The 703-nt window shown below is 59.2% G+C and overlaps 1 protein-coding gene across 1 annotated transcript in view; it reads right to left on the bottom strand.

Annotated features, from left to right (window-relative positions):
* The window catches only part of VOLCADRAFT_40206 (uncharacterized protein), a gene marked incomplete at both ends in the record, with an annotated part of 14,167 nt that overhangs the window by 1,622 nt on the left and 11,842 nt on the right, over window positions 1–703 (bottom strand). Inside the window, 2 exons of the mRNA XM_002950848.1 lie at window positions 13–284; window positions 387–668. Of these exons, the coding sequence (XP_002950894.1) occupies window positions 13–284; window positions 387–668 (554 nt within the window). The remainder of the gene's footprint in view (window positions 1–12; window positions 285–386; window positions 669–703) is intronic.

A 703-nucleotide genomic window follows, 5' to 3' on the forward strand; every position in this document is an offset into this window, starting at 1 on the left:
CCACACACGCACCTGCGCCATGCCGAAAGGGACCCCCCCTGGTCCCGACGCCGCGGTGCCTGATGCACCCACCATCACCATGCTCATGAGCACCCCCGCCTGGGCCGCCGCCGCCCCCAGCCAGGCCCCCACTCGCCGCGGCGAGAAGGCCTCGTTGGCGACCCCGCTGCGGTACAGCTGCGGGTAGCGCAGCAGCACGTCCTTGGGCAGGTGCCGGTCGAACATGCCGATCAAGAGCGGGGCGGCGGAGGTGAACATCACGTTGAATAGGGTCATCGACGTGTCTGAGGGTTTGGTTTTACGGCGGTTTTTTTGGGGTGAAAAACATGGGGGACAACATGTCGCTTGCTGTACGACAAACGCACTCATACAACCAACCAACCCACCGTTGTACACGTACGACCCGGAAAACGCCGTAAATGCCGAGTAGGTGAAGAGCGTGAGCGCAAACAGTAGATTCTTGTAGAAGAAGAAGTTGATCATGCGGCTGAGTCGGCGGTAGCTGTATTGCCCGTGCACCAGCAGCAGCGGCACGAGGAAACGGAACTGCGCAATTGCGAAGTCAGACGACATGACCGCCTGCATGCCCTCCTGTCCGCTGATGCCCACGCCTGTATGTATGTATGTATGTAAAAAAGTAAGTAGGCAAATAGGCGTTATGGTGCGCACTGCGATATGATGATGACCGTGAAATGTGGGCGGG

This window comes from Volvox carteri, assembly GCF_000143455.1.
Source record: "Volvox carteri f. nagariensis unplaced genomic scaffold VOLCAscaffold_20, whole genome shotgun sequence".
In the NCBI taxonomy this organism is placed as follows: domain Eukaryota; kingdom Viridiplantae; phylum Chlorophyta; class Chlorophyceae; order Chlamydomonadales; family Volvocaceae; genus Volvox; species Volvox carteri.